Raw genomic sequence first — 22,079 nt, forward strand, 5'->3', positions numbered from 1 at the left:
ATTCATAATTTTTTTATCGATTTGATCGATCTGATGAAATGCCATTATGATTGGAAATATCCGATTAAAATTTACTGGATATAAAAATTCATGGATATTTTGATCGGAAATATCTAATGTGTATCCAATCTAAATTTTTAATATAGAATATACAGAATATAAAAAATATATTCTATATTCTACGTTGAAAATTTAAATACTCGTATAATTTAAATACTCGTATTTAATCTCTTCAGTGATGATTTAAGATTACTGAACAATTTTCTCCAAGTCGAGTTTTATTTAATACTTTTTTATAATTTTTACAATTTTTAATTTAATTATCTTCAAAATTAAAAATTTTTTATTTAAAAATAAGCATACTAGATTGCTTTTCTCTTCATTTTCTTTGAAGAATTTTGAAAAGTAGAGTATAAAATGTATCTAATTTGCCATGAGTTATAACAAAAAATAGTTTAAGTAAATCAAAAGAAATTTAGTATTTTACTTTTCTGGAACTCTTTTCCGGACATACTACTTAAGGGTTTAAAGACTAAACCAAGAAATATTCAGAGTTAGGTGCGCGTTTAGTCATTGGTACCTTCGTCTTATAGCGTTAAGGTGTGATAAATTTATGCGACGTCTCCGCTCTTCTGTTCTTGTATTTTCAAGAAAAATTCTTTCAGATCGTTTCGAGCAGGGAAAGACTGCGGAAAAATACTGCTGAAGGATTTACTTGAAAGAGCGCGCGGAGGAGAAATGTCACGGCTTGTCACATTTTTAATTTTCCTTCTCACGAATTCTTTATCCGTGGCTCGTTAATTTTTTATACTCCGGCAATGATTTAAAACCCGAGGTGTACGAGTGGTAATTTCTTTTAATTGACAGTGTGAACGAATAACGCCGCGCGCTTGATTGTACTCCCGACGATAATGAAGAACGACGCGATTGTCGCGTGGGATTGTCGCGTGGGATTGTCGCGATGTGAAAACTGATTATCGATTCCATGAATGACACGTTGATGACGTCCGCGCGTGGAACGAGCGCTTTCTCCTTTTGGCGACAAACGAGGCGAAAAATAACGGCAGGCGTCCCGCAACTCGGTAATGCCGTTGGATCTCCCGTTACGCTCCCGTGCACCGAATTTCGTCCATCTCCGCTCTTAACTTCGATAACTTTTCTTCAAAACGCCCGATGTCCCCGTTAATGCGCTCCCGGGCCACATAAATAAAGTCGAGCTGACGTCACAGGACGCAGACCCGAGACGCTTGCCAATCTTTCGGGCGTCTCTCGGACGTCCCTCTGTCTCTCAGACGTCACTTGGGATTTGCCCGGGCCCCGGAGTGTCGACAGAATTGGTTAAGTAGGCAGGTGTCAAGTCGGTAAATCGGCGGCGAATCTCGACGGTAACGCTCTCGCTCCGTTCAGTTCGCGGCAACGTACGTCGGAGAGCGAACGAACCGCGATGCGCGCAAACAGCCGCTCGTACACACGTAAATATGGAGCTTTGAAAGAGAGGCATCATCCGCTACGCGTCGTCTAAGCAACGGACCTGAATAATCAGCGCCGTTTGTGCACGGCGAACGGCGGGATTTTGTAAGGGGATGCTGAGGCGGATGACGAAAATGTTGATAACGTAGAGACGATCGTCGCTAATGCAATCACACTGTCTTTTTCGTATTTTTTGTATATACAGAACTTACGTAAAGGTGTGTTGCTAAAAATAAACCGGCTTTTAATCAATTTTAAGTGACAAGACTTAGGTCTTTTTTGTTTTATGTAGAAAGATATATGAGTCACAAAAACATTGGTAACAAAAATTAAAAAAGAATTATAATTATAAAAATTAAAATTAATATTAGATAAATATTACTATAGGCAAATATTCGTGGAATGTTTTGTTCTATGTGGAGCGTCCCGGGATAAGATTTGGAGATACTTTTCGGTAGGACCCGGCACGTGCTTCTATGAAATAATGCATAAGGTGACGCTTTGTGTGTTGCACGCTACCTTACCTACACCCGTTATAATGCAAATACGGAATAAATTGCGGCATGTGCGCACAACGTATCCCTGTCAGAGGCGGAGAATGGGTAAGTCACACGATGTTTAACCAACACACGAGATGCGCGTATGGGGGAGCGCGATGGGGGTAACGGCGTTCCTTAAAGTTTAACTCGTAATTCGAGACCACGGCAGCGTGAAAATCCGACACGCTGACGCATCCCCGACGTACCCCCCGTTACAAAGCCGCGCTGAGTCGCGCTAAGACAATGTCAATTTTCCGTGCTGTAGAAACGCGTGGCAGAGCAGCGCACCTCAGCGTCGATTGTTCTACGCAGACAGACCCGGAAAGATTGTTTCTATCTGTGAAATCTGCACAGTATCATTGACAAGCTTAACACTTCAAAAAATAGATAAAAGAAACGTAACTAGTAAAAATTGGCGCAACTAGCAGAAAATAGAAACTATTTTATCAATTTTAGATATCCATAAAACTTGGATCTTTTTTGCTTTATTGTAGGAAATCGTATGGATTACCTATTGACAGAATAAAACCCGCGTTTAGGGTTCCAGGGTTAAGAAAAGAAATATGGCTAAAAGTCCGGCGCGAACTTTTGAAGCCTCAAACACCTCAATTTCCAACTGTTCTCGGATCCTTTCGATAGGGCCTCGTGAAGTTAACGAGGATGAATGACGCTGAGATGTCAAATCAGGAGAAAAAAGAACATCGCGTCGAACAGACGAAGAGTATCGCGCGGAGACAAACGGACGTCTCAGCGACAACTTCCGTGCGAATGACGAGATGCTCCGACGAAATTCGTAGTGCTCGCTGAGAGGCAGCCCGCATCCGCGACGGGTTTATCAGGATCATTCGTCGAGACCACAATCGAATGTTTTTCGGTCTTCAAACATTCGTCAGGTAAGACTCGAATAGGCCTCGAATTGGTCTCAAATGTCAAGGGCTGCGTTCGCTTTGGGCGCTTATGCGCTGTAAGCGTCATTCTATCTTCTTCCCGCATGTAATGAGCGATAAAGATAGAATGACGCTTACAGCGCGTAAACGCCCAAAGCAAACGCAGCCAAGGTGACGTCTGAAATTTGAGGTTTGATTCTGCAATTTATCACTGACGCACTCAATAATCATACAACTCATACACGAAATTAATATATTATGACCACTAATAACTACTTATATTTATGCGATACGAAACGGCCTGGTATTTTTTAATTATTATACAAGATGCCTGTAAAGAGATTCCTCTAGTTGGAACAGTGAGCGTCGTATTCTTATACCTTGAGCCAAAGGAATTTGTGGTAAATTGTAACAAGAGCCATTGCGACATAGCCAACAGTAGGAGAATTTAATTTGCCCTTTTCTTTGAAGTACTTCGACCCACCAGGTCTAATTCCGCCGAATCGAAAATCGCGAGACCACGAGAATGACCCGAATTCAACCGTCGAAACCGCGACTTATGGCCCGCGTGTTGGACGCGGTGATGAGTATCGGCGACAACAGGGGTTCATCAGCTCACGAGGTCCTCAGTTTTATCCGGCAAGGCAACGCGTCGTTGAAGAATCTGACGCTGCAGGTGACACAAGCGCGCTCATCATGCCGCGCTCAGGCCTTGGATGCTTTTCATTAGCGATTTGCGAAACGCGCTTCAAAGGGCGCCGCTCGAATAACGTGAACTTTCGACGAACTCCTCATACACCACACACGTGTCGGTTGCTCATTCAAACGCAACAGAAAAGTTCCCCAAGTCTCGAAATATCCTAATTACACGCGCGTCGAGAAATGTTTCAATTTAAAACGTCGAAGAGCATTTCTTCTCTGGGTGTCTATCTGCGGGTTCTCACACAAGCTAAGCGCGACAAGTGTTAATTTTCAATAAGAAACATTTCTTGTATTTGACTTCTCTGCCATTTGTCATAAGCTGCCGTTAAAGAGCTGCAAATCTTGTCGATGAAAAATGTAAATGAAGTAACGCGAAAGCTTCAGTGAGATGCTTTACACGTTGCACTGACTGTGCAGGTACGTCGAGCGTTAAAACACGCGGTGAACGCCGGGCTTTTAAGGCACAGGAGCGGACGTTACAAGATACTGGCCACTCTGAATCCCACTCCTGCTCCTGTCTCAGTCGCGAAGGAGTCGATTAACAATGATCAAAAGAACGAAAAGAAAACACCGAGGTCCGATATACAAGCAACATCGATAGACAAAACGAGATCCTCCCGTCGAGCGCGCACGTACGGTCGCAGCTTATCTTTTTCAGAAAAACATCGATGTCATACTGTTTACATAAGCACGCCTTTTTGACAGTCTTATAACTACGCACAGTGCAGTGATTATCTCACTTATCGATAATCTACTGACATCAACACGACGAGCAGTTTACTTAAAGATATACACGAATCTTTAGTTTACTTAAAGATACACGAATTTATGATAAAAACTGCACCGCAAGAGTTCTAAATAAAGAATGCGCAAGCAACTGATAACTGTCCGCTTACCATTGCAGAAAAGTAAACACTTCACGGAGACAAATTGGCAAACACAGCGATAACGCGAGGAAAAAAACTCAACGTTCATCGCGTATTAAACGAACTAGTGGGAGCACTCTGGATCGCAAGGTCGGCATAATTATAGTTTATTCAGTAGACTTTCCCCAAAAACCGTCTCGTACTTTTTCTTTATTTTTTACATAATTATGTAGAACAGTCAGTTTGATAATGTGGACATAAAAGAAAATTTTTTACTGTCACATATATATGGCGCTGGTGGCGTACGTGTTAAATATATCGGTTTTTGTAAACACGCAGACACTCATGCAGGCACTGGGTGGGACTCTCTCTCTCTCTCTCTCTCTCTCTCTCTCTTTGCGGAGCATACAAAAAGAAAATTTACGCGATACAAAACAGTCTGGTATTTTTTATTTATTATATAAGATGCCTGTAAAAAGATGCTTCTAGTTGGAACAATGAGTGTCGTATTACCCTTACGCTTTAAGCCAAAGGAGTCCGTGGTAGATTGTAACAAGAGCTATTACGACGTAGTCAACAGTACGAGAATTTAATTTAATTTTTTCATAGAAACATAGAATTTATTTTTTCATAGAAACATAGAAAAACATAGAAAAAATATAATTAAATGATTTGCTAGATCTCTCTCGGTGGTTTTCATAATTTGAGAACGATTGAGAAGGATCTCAGTGTTGTCTACATTTTTAAATCATGTATCAAATTTTTATTTCTACGGGATACATTCTTACATAACTGCGGCCAATTTTCCCTACCCCCGAGCGAGAATTATTGATACTAGGTTAAAAAAAGCGCGCGGAATTGCTTACAATCTTGATGTCTACAGCCACAAAAGCGTGCTCACGAGGAGGAGGAGTTCGAGGATCAGTCGTCCGGACGATACGTCTTGCATGGTAGGGACGAATCGTCAGAGCCGTTCAATCGCAAAAGAAAACGCCCGAGAGTATTCAAGCAAGAGTCCGAGTCCTCCGACTACTCCGACGGAAGCGATCGCGAAAGTGATGTGGACCGGAAGCACGTTTTTCGAGGTTATTTCAATTACATTTACCTAAGATATCTGAGAATTGTGGGCGACTTCGCTCTCTTTCGCGATCTCTTCAAAATATTCAAGTTGTAACATACGTTACGATGAAATCAGTCCAGATCACAATTCTTCACATTGAGTTTCAGGACCACAATCGGCCATAGTTATGCAACCCAGTACACAAAATTATGTAATTTTTGATGGATGGTCCATACATCTTTCTACATAAGACGAAAAAAAATCCTCATGAATGCCTAAAATTAATTTATGTTCGGGGATTAGATTCACCGTAATTCTTGTCTGCAATTTTAATTTCTCGGTTCTCCGTGAAATTCGAGTTAGCATGTTGCAGTGGTTTTCGGCAAGGAGTTTGGCTAAAAGAAATGAGAAAATCTCTACTCGTCTAACGTGCGTCCAAAACGGTTTGGACACATTTCAAGCGCTGAAGTTGCAGCACTTCAAGATGTCAAAATTGAGAAACACTGCTAATGTATTTGAGTCGATTGTGACAGGAGTCGAAGTGATAGACAGTACATTAACACTCGTTAATACGTCATCACGTTATTTTACATTTATTTTCATATCCTACACCGTCACTTCGGCTTCTGTTTAATCGATTCACACGCAAATGCGCCAGCAGTGCCTCTCAATTTTGACATTTTGTGCCGCTGCAACTTCAGTGCTCGAAATGCGTCCAAACTGTTTTGTGATTCAGTGTTAAAAAAAAATTACATCATCCATGTAGTCAGGTAGGCGTTGTGTGTTGCCCGACGGCAATCTAATCATTACTTTTCACTCGAACGAACGTCGGGCGTCTTTGAAAGTCGAGAAATACGTTTCAGCGAGCACGTCGTCGTCGTCGCGTCGTCGGGAACCCAAACGGAAAGAGGCGCGCGCCAGATCGAGGGGCAGGTCGACGTCGCGAGCTCGTAGCGCGCAATGTGTGCGGCAGCAGCCGATCGAGGAAGTAGAAAACGACAGACACCGGTGCGACGAGAATCACGGGCTGGCGAAGCGCGACTCGGAGCGTCAAGAATCGAGCGAGGACGCCGAAGACCGCCAGCCGAGCGGCGCCAATGACGGTAACAGCTTGGAGAACTCGTGATGCTGATTACCCTTATTATGTTGCTGCTTGGTCTATCCTTAGGTCGGGAACACACAGAGAAATGTAAGCAGCAAAACTCAAGTAGTAAGCCGATCGACCAGCCACAGTCGATGATTCTTCTTACGGCTCGAGAATAGTCGATTGGTCAACTTTCCTACCTGCTTTTAGGCCTCACTACTTACGTTTCTCTGTGTGTATCCGAGCCCTTACTCTCCAACTAACGCGACATTATCTTCTATTATTTCTCTGGTGTCTGTATATCAGCGTATCTATTGTCTTCTACCTCCTTGTGAATACCTTTGAGTAATAAATTGTGTAGCGTTTTGGTAGCGCAAAGGCGACTTTGTGAATGAATATTTACATTTCGACACGGAAGTTGTTCATCATTACAGATACTCACGCTTTCACCGAGGCATCTTGTTTCATTATTTCTTCGGCTAAGTTTAAGATTAATTTCAGGGCACGGCAATGTTGGACAAGAGGTCAACTGTTTAATTTTAGACGTTACTTAATTGCTGTATTCTTATGTGCTTTGTCAGTAATTATTGAGTGCATTGGTGATCAGATTAGACTTTATCGTTGCAATTGACAGATAATCTTCTCTTCAATGTAAGCGTCCAATGTCCATAGCGAATCGGCCACTATTGTGCTATAAGCTGCATGATGATTGATGCTAATGCGACAATGAGAAGCACTTGTCGCGAAATTACTCGCTATTACAGTCAGTTGTATCAGCTCGTCTCGAAATTGTCGTTGACGTGCATTTTGTATTCCACATATAATGGGTGACGACCAAAAATGATAACAGAACGTTTCTTGTATGTGTGTATTGTGTGTGTGTGTGTGAGTATGTGTTGTGTGTATGTACATATTTATATTTATATTTATATTTAGTAGAAAATCCAATCACACATGTATAGAAATCTTTTTGCAAATTTTTCGTATACTTTTAAACTTCTAAACTTAGAAACGTCAAAGGCTGCGTTCGAGGAGACGCTATTTAGCGCTATGAGTGTGCTCTGTCCTTGTTTGTTCCTGAAAGTTGAACAAGGACAGAGGACGCTCATAGCGCTAAATAGCGTCTCCCCGAATGCAGCCTTAAAGACGTTTCTCAGACGTCGGAATATAAGACATCATTAAGATATCTTTAAGACGTCTTTGAGACATCTTATGTCTCAATTTTAGACGTTATAGTATGGATATATCAATTAGATCCACTAATTTTGCAACAGTTGCGAAGCAGTTTTCTCTGTTGGACGCAATGATAAATACACGATCCGCCCGATAGATAGCCGTAATATTGAGTTTGAGTGGGAGTTTACGCCGTAATCGCGCATTCTCGCGCCTTTTGTCGCGAGAGGGATTGGTGCGATTTATGGAGCACAGCAGCAAAGCATGGAAATGACCGTCCTCGTGTATCCCTAAGCGAGGCTCGTTTGCGACCGCGGTGCCTCTATCGCCGTCGCAGGAGGATAGGCGCTTTCGCTTTCTCGTGAATGGGAGCCGATAAATGTATTTCCAGACGGCGGGAAATACTCGAACAAAGTGCGGAAGCTGCTCTCGCCGGGACGGAGATATTATCGGCAGCGAGCATCGCTTTCTCTCCACGGGATCACCCTCGCCGAGCGCGAAACCACCCTGGCCCGGCGCATTTTTCAACACGACTAGAGCCTTCCGATGTTTATCGGTTTAGCCAATGGCGTTTTACCCTCGCTACCGAACTTTCCCGCGACCAGCTCCTGGCACTTTGTACCCTCTCTTCTCCCCTGTGCAAGCTTCCCGTACGGGACGATCGAGTTTTCCAAGGAATTTTATTTCGCGAAGTTCCTCGGAAAGCTTCATTTCACCAGCGTGTGTCGGATGTATTTGTGCAAATGCAAAATGCAGAAGCAACTCGCCTCATTCGCGAAAATAACACATGCATGTATAATAATCGTGCGTTTGTCTTGAAAAAATTCCAGTTTTATAATGTCGATCGCGCGCGGACTTGTTCGGCAAAGGACTAGCTAATAGAAAATATTTATATGGAAAAACGTCGATTCAATCCTCGACAGAAAATATGGACCCGTTCGCCAAGCACGTATTACCGAACGTTCTGTGAGTAAGCTCTCTCTCTCCTCCTCTCCCTCTCTTTCCCCTTTTCTCTCTCTATCCTCGAACGGGCACTTGTATTTACACATTGTCCATTTTATCCGCTTTTATTGGCTTCTGCTGCACGAATATTTTGGACAGAATCCTGATCTTCGTACGTTAAGCAGTGCTTTACGTCTATTTCGCTTGTCAATTATGTGTTCCGCCAAACTACGCTTCAGCGCTTCAGCACTTTGCGCGTCAAACGCGCGGCGCGCGTTTCCGTTATTTGTTTGAGCGGCAATTAAAACTTTAATAGACACGAGTTACGGTACAATTGATATTAATAGTGAGATAACACGCGCCAGATGACACGGAGAAGCGGCATGAGCAAACGTCGACGAACAAATGTCAATTTTATGCCTCTCACGATATCGACGAAAATTGTCGACAAATTTGACGGGAGATTAAAAAACATTTGCGAACAGAGAATTGTTCTCACGGAGTTCGATAGGCTTTCGAAATCTGTAGTGTACTTTTATCGATGCACGAACTTGTGTGAATTTTTGTTATTTGTAAGAAAAAAAAACTCGCGTTGTCTTTTCACTGTGAAACATAAATTTATGCTTCGCTCCATCCTCGATGAACATTTCACGTAGCAAACGGATTTCGCTATTTTCGAATGATACACAGCGTTATTCTAATTGATCATTAACCAAAGAATTCTCGTTAATTGGGGGAAGGATAAAGTTAATCTCTTTATTTTAAAGAGTTTTAAAGAGTTTTAAAGAGTTTTAAAGAGTTTTTTTTAAAGAATTTTAGATTGTCGATGAATATACTGATATTTATAAAATGTCTCAATGCACACATTGACAAATTTTCTCATAAATACGTAAACTTTTCTGTCTTTTCACTAGAGTTTTCAAACGAGACGTCCATCAATTAGCGTGTATATATCGTCCGACTATATCCAAATCAACAACAAGCAAATGTTCTTTCCGAGTTTCGACATTTTCGAGATTTGACAAGGACTCACCAGTCGCGCGAATCCTCGGCATCCTGAAGCCGTCGCGAAGCTGATACTGACACGTGGTCACGATGACAGCGGAGATGTCCTCGACATCCTCAAAGCTGGACAGGAGTAGAACGGGGCTGCGTCGGGTAGAACCGTCTCTCTGTCTCTCTCCTTCTGTCTCTCTTGGATGTCCCCGTTGATCATCGTCACGAGGACATGACAGAGGGCACCCGTTGCGTGGGTGGTCTCGATCGCGCAGGGTGCCGTAGGATCGCGAGAAGCACGTGGCGAAGCCACGACGCGCACTGACTACCCCGAACGGGACAGCTGACGAAGGGTGGAAACGCAGCACTTTCCGCCCTCCGCTGTCAACCCCCACCAGTTTGCGCCCGCTTTCTCTGTCTTCTTCACTACCGTGTTCTCTCGATCATTACATCTCGCAGGTTTTATTATTATTATTACATCTCGCAAGTCTGATCTCGCCGTACCGATCTAACGCCGACGAATCCGTTTGTGAACGAGAATGTTATTGCGATTGTCGCGGAGCGCGCTCCACGCTGGTCCAACTTTCGAATAATGGATGTGCGCGTCGTACTGTCAAGTTTCAATGTTCTTTGAATCTTCTCAAAGTGAGCCTGTCCTCGAGATTTTGGAAATCTACTTTCATCGCGACGTCGACGACACTGAATGCATTATTACACATTCACATTGAAATCTGAATATTTGTTGGACAAAATATCCATGATATATTCATGGCCGTTGTGTATCGTGTCGCACACCTCGTTCCTGACTCTTCGTAATGAGCGCAATTATAAATGATTAAGTCGTGGTCTTCTATTAATCTTGGATTATTTTGCTCCGTTTTGAAGATGCACCGGTCCGACGAAAGTACTGAGTGATGTATGATCTCTGATACGTTCTTGTATGTATAGTAAAAGATTCCGCAGCAAGTAATCAATCAATTGAGAGCGTTTGTCCATATTTCTAGCAAGCAAGGAACGATGATTTGTTTTGCGTTCGTTCCGCCGAACTTCGCTTTCGTTCTCAAGGATGCATTAGGGAACTCCTGTGCTTTTGTGTCAGATTCCTGAGTCTCCAGAGGAAAAATTTCACTCAATGATGACATTTTTGAAAGACACACGCCGGATATTCGTTATGACGAGATTTAGCAGTGCAACATACAAAATGTTCTCCGGACCATTAAGAACGTGACTCACAGTTTCTCCGAAGTTCTTCTAGAAATCGGGTAAGCGATCAGATATTCAATTGGCGGTCCAATCCAAATCGAACGCGTGCTCGCGCGAGATGGGACGCGTAAAAATTTCGAGTATCCGCATGATGGTTCCGCTTTGGCACAGGGTATACCGCCAAGTCCACAAGAACAACGAACGAAGAGGGATTATCTAAGATTAATGGCCTTTTTCCCAGAGAAGACAGGGGAATCCTGTCGGTGGGGCGTTTTCAAGTACACGCTGGTAGCGGGCAAATAAAACCGTATCCGCAAGTAAACTACGCTGGTTGTCGGAAACGCGTCGGACATTACGGTCACCCGTTGTCTGCCGGAAATATCGCGACGTCGTTTTTCAGTATCGGTTGAGTTGGCGCGTATCAATGGTCAAAATTACCCGCGGGTCCATTCTCCGTTGCCATAAGTTTCCCAGCAACGCGATGTGACTGCGCATATAGGGGATGCATTGTGGTGCCGCGTTGTCTTTTACATCTCGCACCGAAGCGAGATCCATTTTGTGTAAAAACAGATGTGCGAATATTGCGCTGAAACTCGACTAATGGCGATTAACAAGCGTGATTAAGAAGATGCTGAAGCTGAAAACTTTACCGACAGAACACTGACATTTTGCTGCAAAGTTTACATCGTATTGGTTACACAGAATTACAAATATTTTTACGCAATGAAAGTACATGCAAAAATAAATAGGACCATTGCTCGATATGTGACGAAAACGAAGAAGAAATTTTTAATGTAAAATCTCAAGCTGTCAGCGTAATATTTGCCTAATCCAAAAGTTCTACAGCTTGTACATACTGAAAGTGGATGCTGAAAGTGGAAACAGAAAAATTTTTAAGAACATTGCTCTACTTTCGTATTTGCATTTCGAAGCTTAAGAATATCAAAAAAATTTGCAAAAATATTTCTACATATATATGGTTTTTCATTGAATATGGTCAAACAAAGCAACACACATTCATGTAAGTTCTGTATATATAAGAAATACGAAAAGGATAGTGTGATTATGTTAGTGACGATCGTCTCTGCATTATCGACATTGTTCGAGTTTGTCATCGATACTTAGATAATAACACACATACATATTTGTACATACGGGTATCGTGATCGGAAATGTTGTCTGGCTTCTTGTAAGTTTAGAAACCTATCCTTCTTATCCAGTGAGATAGCTTTTTTGTTGGAAAATAAATTCTGCTATTGGACGAGAAGAATAGGTTCTCAAATTTACAAAAAAAGAAAAAAGAAAGAAAAGAACAAGATAATTTTTTCAATCATCAGTGTACAGTACTGGTATTATAATTATTGTATCACACACACATCTTGAAAATTATTTATTCGTGTGTGGAAATAGTCTCAAAGTATTCTACTACACTAAAATGTAAGTAACATAATCAAAATATAGGAATAACATAATCAAAGTGACATAATCAAAAATCATTCTCAAAATTTCATATTGTACAAACTCTATTCTTGGGATCCTCTCGAGACTCCACGTCGTAGCCTGAGAGTTAAAAAAAATAGGAATGACATAATCAAAACATACATTTAATATATACATACTAAAGTGTTTTCACAATCCTTAAAATTTCATATTGTACAAAAACTATTCTTGGGATCCTCTCGAGACTCCAGGTCGTAGCCTGAGAGTTAAAAAAAATAGGAATGACATAATCAAAACATACATTTACACTAAAGTGTTTTCACTTTAGTGTAAATGTATGTTTTGATTATGTCATTCCTATTTTTTTTAACTCTCAGGCTACGACGTGGAGTCTCGAGAGGATCCCAAGAATAGAGTTTGTACAATATGAAATTTTGAGAATGATTTTTCAAATACCAGAGATTGTAAATAGATACTTTATTTAAATATTACCTAATGCCTTTTGTCATATTTTTCTTATCTAATAAAAACAAAATTGAGGATTGCACGCTGTAATTAACATTGATAAAAATAACGCCTAAGGATTAAATTAATATCTATGCAAAAATCAAGAGCTGATGATTGTCATATATTGTCTGTTTTTATGTTGTGCGAGCAAGTGTTATTTTTCAGCGAATCCTTTTATCTCATATCTTTTATCTCATGTTCCAAAACGGGCCAAGGTGCGAAGGACAGTAACTGCTGTTGTAGTAACAGCTACTTTTAATGCTATGTCTATTGCACTTGAAATCGCATAAATTTTCTTTTTAACCGTAGAATATGTGGATATAGCAACCATAATAGTTTTTTTTTGCGTATTGTTGATTTTATTCATCTACGCGGTAAGAAAGACGAGGAGAACGTTTCCCCTCGCTTCTTCCCATTACAGCCAAGGACGCGCTTAATTGCGCGAAATCCGAATTCGCGATACGATGAATTGAATTATTAACGCACACGTATGACGCATCGCTTCGCAATGGAGAGAAGTCCGTTTATCTGGAGGGCCCTCGCTCACGAAAGATTGACACGCAATTAAATCACGTCCGATACGATCCTCCACATCGAAAATTCAGCGCTGCAGAATCCGCTGCCATTGCGGAGCGCGATCAAAGCCGGAGGGGGACTTCGGTAATCACCGTCGGCGAAAATATCGACGATACTTTTCGGATTTGTTTACGTCAGTCCCGGGAACGGATTTTTATGAGGCCCCCGAAATCTTGTAAATGACATTTCGAGTTCGCAGGTCGAAAATGCAAATGCGATAGTTGTATCAGTCGCGCGATAGAGGTGCATCCAGCACGCCAAACAACGTTACGCAAGATACCGCATGATATGAGGTATAATTTCGCGAAAACAACACGTTCGTTTTGCGCCGAATGGCGCGCATTTAATATTTATGTACACGATTCCAGAAATCTTCTCCATCTGTCGGCAGAAATTGTTACGGGATACGAAGCGACAGAAATATATGTATGTAATATCTACACCTATAGGAGGTACATCTTTACGCAGGAACATCCGGTTGTAGAAATTCTGATCCCTCAAGAGGACGTGCGCGGCATATGGTCATTCCGTGAGAACGAATGGCACGCGCTTTCTCTGAAATCCCGATATAAAGTAGCCGCGTGCCTCCTTACTTTGTCGTGATTATTCCGCCCGAAATTCCACGTCGACTTTGCCGTTAAATCCGGTCTTTATTGCGCCGGGGTATGATTAAAGAGCATCGTGGGATCGCCAGTGAGGAATCACTGATGACCATTGCACGGAGAGATTTTCTCTTTTTCTCATATAAATACTTTTCTGTTATTCCGTGTCCACGTAGACCAGGAGTAGACTGCTAGTATGGTTTATCTTCCACCAGCAGTGAATAGTAGATTTCACTAGAAACATACTAGATTTCGCTAAAAACATAGCAAGTGCACGGAGAGAATATTAGAGTAAAAATTGCAATGTAAGTTGTGTAGTCCGGGAATAGATTGGCATTATTACAAAAATTATAATTTATGGCAATTTTTGCCACTGACAGAGAAAGAAATTATTCTATAAAAAATTAACAAACGAATATTTTCGATCAAAATACCGATGAAATTTTATACTCAATCTGGATTGCCGATTAAATTTTATAGTATATTTCCGATTATAATGGCATTTCATCAGATAAACTGCTCAAAACATTATGAACCGATATATCTTATTAGATGTTTTCTGATCGGATACAAAAATTTATCGGTATTTTGATCGGAAATATCCATTTGTTAGTTTTTTATCAGATAATTTCTTCGCAGAATGTGCAATTTTTCTTCGTTCTTGAATTGTATTTCCATACTAGTGTTTTTTTTCCCTTTTTTTACATACGTATACGTGGCATTGTCTGTTTACAACTGATATTTAATAGCTGTTATACAGCTCCCGCAGTATAATGTTAGGCGGTCTATTATTACCACGTCAATTACATGGACGATAATTGAGGAGTGTTGCTGGCGTGCGCAAGAATATCGCAGCTACACACTGATTTGCCTATCTAATGACAAAAGTTGCCCTCAAGGTTCTTGAAATATAACCGAGTATTAATTATGAATTTTATCACGTAATCTCGATCAACTTATCGATCATGTAATCTTTTTCCTTAGTTTAAATTATGTAAAGTGAATAATTATGCGGTACTTGCAGGCAGTCTTTTCCTGCAATGTGAATTCGTAAAAAGTGACCATTTCCATATATTCTCAAGGTTAGATTTTTCACGAATTTATACTAGGAGCAAAGATCCATGATTGACCCCCAGATTGGCAGAAATAGTTACGTGGCGATACGGCTTTTCAATTTGCCATTTGCTGTAAGCAATTATTCTCTCTCAATTATTCCCGAGCGAGAATCATGTCGTGACATCCGTTCGCGACGTTTCCGCGATCGGACTCGGTGAGTTCCGTACTGGCGTTTATCCAAGGTAGGAAACCTCCGCTCAGGAGGCGAAGAAAACGGAAGGTCGACAAGGGATACCTGAGACAATCGCGCGCTTTCGTCGTCGAGGATGTCTCCGACCAGATCCGTCGGCGGAGCTCGCAATTACCGCCACCTCCAAACAGGATACGCGATACACATCCGTCCCCGACACGTTCCACCCCTTCGATGCGAAATTCATTTCGTCTCGTTAAACGTACGAGACGTCCTGGTGGTCTCGATTTTAACAGTAGACACTCCGCCTCGATTGTATCTCTCCTTGACCCGAACATTGAGATAATACGCGTTTTGAATTTCAGATGGACGGAGAGGTTCAAGAGTACTCGGCTCTTACGTAGCCTCGATTCGTTTGTCCAGCGCTCGTCGTTCTGGACACGTCAAGATCTGTATCTCGCGGAACTTCGCGCTACGTGTCGTTCCATGCGTGCACGATCGTTATTTCGGGAAATTGGAAAAACTATGGACGCGATTCAGATGGCAGATACGCGTCCGCCGTGTTTCCTTTTGTTTCGAAACTTGCAGATTTGTACGCGAAGGGAGAGGGCGATATCATACATATCGGACTTGGAAAAGGAACTTTCCGCACGAAGGCGGTGAAGTATCGTGCCACTTTCCGGAACTTGGGAATATCTCGCTTCGCGCGCCGACTCGCTTTGCACCTCGGACAACAATACCAATCGCGACGAACGGTATGATAATGTGGCTTGGGACGCGGACAGCCGAGCGTGACGATACATACGAGAGATGGTGCCTTTGATTCTTGTTACATCGCTCATGCCCGCCCTTCGGGAATACTTGGTTGGTCGTATTTTGTATTTATTAATTAATAACAATGCTTTGCGCGCGAACGCCTTGCAGTTCAGACGAAATGAAGTTGGGACTTCATTAAACTGTTAAGATTGAGAGCCATTACACTGATAAACTTAGTAATTACATTATTAATTAGCTCAAATTATCGAGTTTCTTATATCTAGAATATCTAAATTTAAATTATCACGAAGTATCAAAGAGATGAAATCAAGGGGAGAAGGTGGAATGCGTCCAGATTTTCCATTTCTGGATCTTTCGTAGTATCTTGGAAAGTTATTGCAAAATTTGGTACATATCGGTACATATTTGGTACATATCAAAGAGCTTAGGAGTTTATAGGGGACAAACAAATATTTTATTTTGTATATAGATTATTATTATTATTATTATTATTATTTAACATTCTTAATTATATTATTAATTATGTTATTATTACATGAGTATATAAAAACTCTTAATCTTGAGTTTATTAAGCCATTTTTTAAGGCATTTTATAATCCATTTTATATTTTATCTGACATGATAACAACTTTACAATTGGTGTTTGCCAGCATATTAACGACTGTCGCTTATATTTGTACATCTCAGAGTTACTTTAAGTTTGTTGTTGGGACAAGAAATAATTCTGTGAAAAGAAGAGATCTTCTGTGCGCCAAGAGTCAATTAAATGTTATAAAAAGTATTCTGTACATCAGTAACACAGTAAATCGAAGTTGAGTGAAAGAATGAGGCAATAATAATCATGATCACTCGTGACGGGCGACGAAACCAAATCAAGACGAGGTATATCGATCAGAGTGGGAAGATTATTTCACAGACTTGCGTGTACGAACGATTAGCGGGACGTAATCCCGTCAGGAGCTCTTTAAAATAACGATCAGAACGTAACACACGCCTCACCGGCGTTTCCGGCTCGTGGTACTTCGCGTCGCGTGTTTGCCCGTGTAATCCAACTTTAATCCCGAACGGGCCACTCGTGGATCTTTAATCCCTCGTCCGTGAGCAGAAATCTCCGCGCTATCGTTTCCTATCCGTATCTAATCTCTACGAGTCACCCATTTCTTACTCTCATTATACGATTGGAGCTCGCAGTCGAGTGGCTTCGTGTTGTTTTGCGCCGTCTCTAATTACTTTCCCCATTTCCTTAGCCGCCTCTCGCAGTCTACGAGCTGCAAAAATCACGTCATGTCGGAAAGAGCGAGTTAATTATCGTAGAGCGTTGAGATTCGGAGACCGCACGAGAAAGTGCTCGTCTTCCTTTTCAATATTGGGCTCGCAACGCTCGCGAGCATGTAACGGAACGCACCCATTGATGAGCTTCTTGTGAAGTATGAGTCGAATATCATTGGCGCGAAGAGACGAGTGTATAGAATCGATTAATGCGTTTTCCACCAACGTCACGCATATGTGGGGCAGCGATCTTCCACTACACAAAGAAGAATATTATTCTTGCTAAGAAAACCGATTCTTATTTTTCTTCTCTTAAATATCAATTACCGTTGAGAAAGAATATTTTTTTGATAATAGTCTTGAAATGTATTTACCGCAAATTTGAGAAAAGCTCATAATTATGTACTCAAAAGAAAGATTTTACTCTATGTAGCAAGTAGATCGAATTTTTATTTTAATTTCATATTTCAGATGAGGTGCCAGACTTACTAGGATTTAAAATGTATTTTGAATAAATTTGGTGCCCATCATAAACTTGTGACAAATTTGCGGATATGTAAACTTATGAAATACTTGAAATATAAATGACGTTCACTTGAATGCATTTTTTTGTGTGTAAAAACCAAAATCACATATGTGTGACAGCAACATTACTTTTTCCACATAATCAAACTCTATGTCTGTTTTATACAATTACGTATAGTGGGACAAAATTTGGTGTCAAATTTAATACAATATTTTACATGTTTCAATTTATCTATTTCAATTTTTGCGTTAATTTGACACGAATACGTAATTAAATAACCTAAACAATATGCCGAAAATTAATACAAAAATGTAACACCTGAACGATTTAAAAAAAAAATTTTACTCTTCTCATTATGTATGAGAAGCTCCTCATCTACATGAAGAGCTATTACGAGCTCGGATAAAATTGCAACCATATTTACTTATTGTTTTATTATTTTATATATCGATCCACTCATACCAGCTCCGCTTATTTGTTTCTATCTACACCACGAGTCTAGTAAGCTCCGAAAATCCAAGCGAGACGGAATTAATTGCGACTAAATGCGCCCCACTTTTTGTCCATGCTCGTTGTACGCGAGCATCATCGTGCACAACGTGCTATTAAACGGACATGCATAGCCGTGCAAGTTTTTTGCGAGACAATCCCGCAAGGAGATTTGCGAGATTCCTCTCTTTTCCTTTCTTTCTCTTTTTTTTTTGCTATAAATATCCCGCCTCGCGTGCGAGATCTCTCCAGGGGAAAGTTTCGTCGTGGGTGGCTCGCAAAAAGGTACTGTCCTGTGAGTTGCTGAGCAGGAAGTTTCTAAAGTAACTGAAAATGCGCCGTTCCTCGTAATGCCACTCTCGGCAACGATCTGCTCTGACGAATTCCTGATTATTCATCAGTTAGTTTTGCATGTAAAATCGCATATCCTCATCCTCTTGTATTTCCGCTCTTGTTGCTTTGGCTGAGACATTCTGGCGACATCAGGGACTTCGACGCCTATCTCATCTTGCTCTTTATCGCACTTCGTCATCGCCGATGCTGCGCGTATATACACGATGAAGAAAGAAATTTATATGATTGAATCGCGAATTGTAAATTTACTTCTTCTCCTTCTCACTCTGCTCCCTCGTGCGCATTTAAACGCGGGCTCTGTGAAAAGGCGTTTTCAAGCACTCGAGTTTTCTTACATTCGCGCACACCACATAAAATTTTCCATCGGATCTGTAATGTGCAATTATGCGCTTCTTTTTCATATAACGCAACTAAATAATAGCTTTAACAAGTAATATTTCTATTAGCAATAGTCATCGTAGATAAACAACTGCAGACAAACTTGTTATTTTTAACATCGATAATAAGACTTTATTCTTCACGAATTTATTTTCAAATCGTTGCTAAGGAAAACTTTCACAATTTCCACACATATACACACACACGACAGTCCCGGCAAGAAAAAATCTATCAATATAATTTACGCAACACATACACATACGTATATATATATATATATATATATATATATATATATATATATTAAAATAACTAATAATCTATTTCTTGCGAATATTTGCGTAGTTATTTGTAAAATTTTCAAGCTGCACTATTGATAGCGATAACAGAGAATTTTGCAAGAATCATATAAGAGGGATTACGTTTAGAAACTTGTATTTCTATTCAGAGACGTTCATTTACAGGCTTTGATATCTCGACGAACTATCATTTTTCATACTAAGGAAATGATATGCTTAGGATGCGCTTTTATATTTTTGTCGATGTTTCATCGGGTCTTCACGAAGCCGCGAACGCGTTCCTGAAACGTAAGCAACACATCGACGAGAAACACGTCCGCGAGAACGGAAAGCGGCACGAGAGCAAGTTAGACGCGGAAACTCGCCACTACGAAGGGCACTTCAGAGCAGCAGCATCAGCGATATTCAAAAATCTCCCTCCTCCATCTACACTATATATATACACACTATATATATACATTGTTGGTCGTTCGCCGCTTTGACCGCGACTTCAGATCATGTATTCGCTTTCCGACTCGGAATTTAACCGATAACCCATATGCGACGTCCGCGAAAACTTGCGATGTAAGTCCACACTGTTGCTGCAGAGCGTCGGATACAGAAGTGGCAGCAGTTCAATTATCAGACGCGTCATAAATCCAAGTTCGTGATATTCACGATACGTGTTTTTGATTCAATTAGGCATTATATACGCCGATTTCGCACTAACGATCGCATCCACACGCACGCAGCGAAGCCACCTCGTACGTGTTTCCGTCGCGCAAAGTGATATGTTATACACTAATAGGTACGAGCCATAAAGTCAACCGAGCTAATGAGTTTGCTAATCCTCCGGTAAAGGGATGTGTTTCCATCGAGCGATCCGCGTCCTTCGTATTATCCCGAAGTATTAGCCTGTTTAAGTTTGCACGGAGTGGCGCGAGGAAGGAGATGACCGTCCCAAGATCAGACGAAGTCAATTACTTGATGAAATTTGTAAGACCCGTCTTCGGCTATGTTATCCTATGTTATCCTTTAAAGCCGTTGAACTTCATCGCCTGGAGAAACATATCTCTCAGATAACGTGTCATCTAATAGTGTCGATACTCGTGTGCGATATCGGAAATACATAATTTCAAACGCAAAGATACTTGCGCGATCTTACGATGATGTTTGCGTGTAACCGCTCTTAGGTGTGTGACTTTAATTTTCACCAATAATTTTATTGCCTATCCAAACGTTATCAGGTATGTAAGATCGAGATATGTCAAAGAAGTAATTATAACTATCACTTGTATCGCTCAAAACTATAATTAGTGGATGTATAAAAAGTAGTGTATAAAAATTAGTGGATATATAAAACAAAATCTGTCTGCCACATATATACGGTTTGTTTAGTCATTATACCTTTCTCCCGTTTTATTATTCCTTTTTGCCATGTTGCCTGTCTCTCTTCTTTTCCTCTCTTTCTCCCTCCCTCTCTCTCTTTCTTTCTCTCTCTCTCTCTCTTTCTCTCTTAGTGGAGAGGGCAGGGAAGGTCTAATCAAATCTCATAAATATTTTCATTATTTTTATTTTATCACTTTCATTACTTGTGACCTCAGTTTTTCGTCACAACAAATCAGAAATTATGCAAAAAAATTCATCACCAATTAACATTGGCTTTATCTTTCAGTTATCATTAGTTTTATCTTTCACTTGTCACTTATCAGTATGATACAAATGTGCACATATGCATGTTACATTGCGTACGATGATGGTACAGAAAGTATGAAGTAGCATTAATGAAACCGGTTTGACGACTGCAGCGAAAAAGAACACCACCTTTGCAGTAGGAGAGGAGAGCACGCAGTATCAGTTGCGTTAGTGGACGAATACGAAGCGCACTTCGGAGTGTTTGCGACGATTATTCTTGCACAGTCATGCATCGTTGGATAGGTAAAGTAGCTGTCGTGACGGGCGCCAGTAGCGGGATCGGTGAGGCCATTGCCGTGACACTGGCTGAGGCCGGTGTCAAAGTCATCGGTTTGGCAAGACGACTCGACAAGCTACAGAAGATCACCGAACGCATCACGGCCGCCAAGGGCACTTTCCACCCGATCCAGTGCGATGTTTCGAAGGAGGAAGATCTCCTCAAGGCGTTCAAATTCGCCAATAGCCTTGGCGGTGTCGACATTCTCATCAACAACGCAGGTGTCGCTTACGCGGAGACCATTATAGGTAAACAGACGGAATATGGAAAAGAAGTAGTCGATATGTATAAAGTGTTAAGAAGTGGGATTTAACATTGACAAGATGATCGTATTCACTCTCTACTCTCTCTCTCTACTCTAAACTAAATAAAATAAATAATAACCCAGTAAACACAAAGTATCGTTGATGTTACAATGTCAGCTTAATCATATGGTATATTACGTAACTGTTACTTTGTTATATTACAAAGTAACAGTTACATATTAGGACCTTAACTTAGTTTCCGCCCAAAAAATACTGAGAAAAAGCATTTATTGTAAAAAATCTATTTAAATTATTTCAATGAAAGTATTTTCCATCACTTTCTACAACTTTTTGCCATCTTTCTGGCAACTGGGCGATACCATCTCGATAAAACGATGTTTGTTTCGAAGCAATCCATTCGTCCACCCATTCTCGCACTTCTTCAACATTTCGGAAGCGTGTACCACTCAAGCCGTGCTGCATCGATCTGAACAAGTG

The 22,079-nt window shown here is 40.9% G+C and overlaps 3 protein-coding genes across 7 annotated transcripts in view; 2 read left to right on the plus strand and 1 right to left on the minus strand.

Moving 5' to 3' along the window:
• The window catches only part of LOC116851095 (gamma-aminobutyric acid receptor alpha-like), a 37,279-nt gene extending 27,257 nt beyond the window's left edge, over window positions 1–10,022 (minus strand). For 3 of the 4 annotated variants that reach the window (XM_032830153.1, XM_032830152.1, XM_032830150.1), the window contains exon 1: window positions 9,757–10,022. The gene's annotated coding sequence lies outside the window, so the exon portion shown is untranslated. Of the gene's footprint in view, window positions 1–580; window positions 681–9,756 lie in introns of those variants that run through there. The other variant, XM_032830151.1, reaches the window with a different exon arrangement.
• Window positions 1,398–6,986, plus strand: LOC116851102 (peptidyl-prolyl cis-trans isomerase G-like). Of its 2 annotated transcripts, XM_032830165.1 has the most exons (8): window positions 1,398–1,688; window positions 1,858–2,407; window positions 2,504–2,902; window positions 3,384–3,572; window positions 4,016–4,230; window positions 4,503–4,614; window positions 5,348–5,549; window positions 6,388–6,986. In XM_032830165.1, exons 4-8 carry the CDS (start codon window positions 3,423–3,425, stop codon window positions 6,648–6,650), a joined length of 942 nt encoding a protein of 313 aa, XP_032686056.1. In that variant the 5' UTR covers window positions 1,398–1,688; window positions 1,858–2,407; window positions 2,504–2,902; window positions 3,384–3,422; the 3' UTR covers window positions 6,651–6,986. The 2 variants fall into 2 exon arrangements, with proteins under 2 accessions (XP_032686056.1, XP_032686057.1); XM_032830166.1 differs by lacking the exons at window positions 1,398–1,688; window positions 1,858–2,407; window positions 2,504–2,902 and adding an exon at window positions 3,288–3,297 and having other exon boundaries at window positions 3,368–3,572.
• Window positions 10,023–21,129: 11,107 nt separating the features above from the next.
• The window catches only part of LOC116851063 (farnesol dehydrogenase-like), a 3,800-nt gene continuing 2,850 nt past the window's right edge, over window positions 21,130–22,079 (plus strand). Inside the window, exon 1 of the mRNA XM_032830091.1 lies at window positions 21,130–21,584. Within this exon, the coding sequence (XP_032685982.1) occupies window positions 21,287–21,584 (298 nt within the window). The 5' untranslated portion in view covers window positions 21,130–21,286. The remainder of the gene's footprint in view (window positions 21,585–22,079) is intronic.

The sequence above is a fragment of the Odontomachus brunneus genome, unplaced genomic scaffold, assembly GCF_010583005.1.
Source record: "Odontomachus brunneus isolate Ranch 3 - 2012 unplaced genomic scaffold, Obru_v1 Obru_scaffold_165, whole genome shotgun sequence".
Classification (NCBI taxonomy): domain Eukaryota; kingdom Metazoa; phylum Arthropoda; class Insecta; order Hymenoptera; family Formicidae; genus Odontomachus; species Odontomachus brunneus.

Excerpts from the sequence above, each read along its gene's own strand:
- LOC116851102 (XM_032830165.1), top strand. The coding sequence starts at position 3,423 with ATGACCCGAATTCAACCGTCGAAACCGCGACTTATGGCCCGCGTGTTG. Across the intron at positions 3,573-4,015 it reads TGAAGAATCTGACGCTGCAG|GTACGTCGAGCGTTAAAACA; the intron begins GTGACACAAGCG and ends CTGACTGTGCAG. Across the intron at positions 4,615-5,347 it reads GGAGCACTCTGGATCGCAAG|CCACAAAAGCGTGCTCACGA; the intron begins GTCGGCATAATT and ends TGATGTCTACAG.